Source organism: Plectropomus leopardus, chromosome 10, assembly GCF_008729295.1.
Source record: "Plectropomus leopardus isolate mb chromosome 10, YSFRI_Pleo_2.0, whole genome shotgun sequence".
Classification (NCBI taxonomy): domain Eukaryota; kingdom Metazoa; phylum Chordata; class Actinopteri; order Perciformes; family Serranidae; genus Plectropomus; species Plectropomus leopardus.
Genome location: NC_056472.1, coordinates 35,160,496 through 35,163,258, shown reverse-complemented (window position 1 = coordinate 35,163,258; position 2,763 = coordinate 35,160,496). Strand labels below are relative to the sequence as shown.

Genomic DNA, 2,763 nt, shown 5'->3' with positions numbered 1-2,763 from the left:
GTGAAAATTTTGTATTTCTGTATGTATATTGTTATCTGTTTATTTGTGTATTTTTTTTTACTTTTTACATTTTTGGTAATATTTCTGCAGGTTTGGAACACATGTTTTCTCTAAAATAGTTTGAGATTTTTTTGTCTTAAAAATTGCTTTTTTGATTATTTCTTTTTAATTTAATTTTTTAGCAGGTTTGGAAGGCATGTTTGCTTTAGAATGGTTGTTTTGGGTTTTTTTTTTTTTTTTTTACAAAATGTTTTTAAATGCCCATTATTTTCTTTCTTTCTGTGATAAATTAAGAACAGTCCCTTATACACATAGCCATCATCTTCCCTCTGAGGAACACACACACACACATCAACTCAAACTGTATTTGAGTAGAAACCACAGACGGATGATCTCACACTGACATCGGGGGGAAAAAGAAGCTCTCGTGAAAATCAGAAGTTTAAATAAAAAGACAAAGTGTCATCAAGCAGCGACTTCAAACCACGGCTTTCTGAAGCCTGTGTTTCAGACACTTTATTGGTTAGTTCCGAATGTTAAAAAGTCAAATAAATGTGTGTTTAGGAAAAACATTCAGAAAGACATTTTCAGCTCAAACTCTGTTCAGATGTTGAGTCTCTGCAGCAGTTTCAGTTTCAGAGAATAATAATAATAATAAACTTTATTTGTATAGCACCTTCCTTACAAGAAATGCAGCCCAACGTGCACTAAACCTTCGGATGAAGTCTGGGCTCAAATCAGCCAGAGGCGTGTTCTGTGTTTTTTATGATGAAGTTTGGTACAAACCGACACTCTGACCTGAACACCTCCGTCAGAGGTTTTTGGGGCATCGTGGGAACGTGTTTGGGTAAATGTGAAGTTTTCTGCAGGGACACGGTGTGATGTCAACAAGACGTGTTTTTCTGTTCTGCTCTGTGCAGGAAACATTCACACACAGATCAGCTTGATCCGCTCTGTGCAAACAGAATTAGTGATTTTTTAAATGAGCTTCGGTGCAAACAGCACGCCGACGCTCTCACCTGAGAAACATCCGTCCGCTTTTACCTTCAGTCTACCTTCATTTCACCACGTTGCATCACCCCCCCACCCCCCGCCCGTCACTCAGAGCCCAATCCACCGTCTCGCTTATTTTAGCCGCCCCGTGTGTGTGTGGTGTGTGTGTGCATGTGTGTGTGTGTGTGATGGTGGATGTTTGAGTCGTTCCAGGTCTATTTCTGGCTGCGATCTGCCTGCATGTGTGTTTGAGGAGCTCTGCATGTACGTGCACGGTACCCCAGAGTGTGTGTGTGTGTGTGTGTTGGCATTGTGATGGTGAAGTGGAGTTTTGGTGTGTGTGCGTGCGTGGGCTGTGTGTTTGGACGGCATTCAGCATGTCGGTTGGCAGCAGCCTGAAGCTTCCTGTTCAGAGTCAGAGGGAAGAAATTCACACTCGTACGGACTCATAGTAAATCCACCAGAGTGTGTGTGTGTGTGTCAGGAGGAAGAGGAGGAGGCTTACTGTCAAGGCTGTGGTTTAAATATGGCGCTGTGATGTCACTGCGGGCCGTTGCAGGTTCACGTTGCCTCGTGGCGTCTAGGGCATCTTGTCTCAGGCTTCACCGTTGTCACGGCAACAGACGGAAAGCGAGAGTCCGCGTTATTTTGGCTAGCTTCAGTTTAAAGTCTGAAGCAGCTTCGTGCTTGTTTCATGATGTTTCATCTGCTCCTGCAGCTTTGCATGCTGGGAAGTGACAATCAGACAGTCGGCCAATCAGGTGTCTCCATCAGAATAACAGCAAATCAGCTGAGAGACTTCCAAATGTCAAAGTTTCAGTTTATATCAAGTTCAGTTTGATGAATTCTGAGATTTAAATCACAAATTCAGCTTTAAACAATAATAATGATAATGATTAATAATGATCATTATGATCAGTGTGGACTTTATTTATCATCTGCTCTGTCAGGTTTGTGTGATCTGTACATCCATCCGTCTGAAAAAATAAACGTAACTTTAAATAACTTTGAAGATGAATCGTGATGATGTGATGTGTGCGTGCGGCAGCGTCCTCCTGACCCGTGCTGTCCCCCTGACCTGTGTTGTCCCCCTGTGTGTGGTGTCTCTGCAGGGAAGCGTCCCCATCAGTGTCAGATCTGTAAGAAGGCCTTCAAACACAAACACCACCTGATCGAGCACTCGCGCCTGCACTCCGGAGAAAAGCCCTACCAGTGCGATAAGTGCGGCAAACGCTTCTCGCACTCGGGCTCCTACTCGCAGCACATGAACCACCGCTACTCCTACTGCAAGAGGGAGGCCGAGGAGCGCGAGGCGTCCGAGAGGGAGGCTCGGGACAAGGGAGGAGGAGGAGGAGGCGGCCTGGAGCCCACAGAGCTGCTGATGAGGAGGTCCTACCTGCAGGGCCTCGGGCCCCTCGGGTACTCGGACCCCGAGGACCAGCAGGAGGACAGTATCTTGAGGGACAGCAGTGAGAGAGGACGGGAGGAGGACAGGGACGTGGACAACAAGACATACGAGGAGGTGACAGACATGCAGGAAGCAAGTTTGAGGGACGGAGAGGAGGAGGAGGGAGGAGACGGCCGGAGCCAGATGGACTCGATGAGGGACGACGAGGACAAAGACAAAAAAACGATGGACGAGAGGTCACGAGAAGGGAAGACGGACAGCAAGTCGGACCAGGAGGACTGATTAGAAAAAAAAAGCTTTTGAACATTTGTGGCTTCAAAGAGAACACGCTCTTATTTTGAAGGGACAGCTCTGGAATGATT

General features: G+C 46.1%; 1 protein-coding gene across 1 annotated transcript in view; it reads right to left on the bottom strand.

The window, feature by feature from the left end:
* Nucleotides 1-1,061, bottom strand: part of LOC121948676 (tripartite motif-containing protein 45-like) — a 15,292-nt gene extending 14,231 nt beyond the window's left edge. The window contains exon 1 of the mRNA XM_042494074.1: nt 1,056-1,061. Within this exon, the coding sequence (XP_042350008.1) occupies nt 1,056-1,061 (6 nt within the window). The remainder of the gene's footprint in view (nt 1-1,055) is intronic.
* Nucleotides 1,062-2,763: the final 1,702 nt, after the last annotated feature.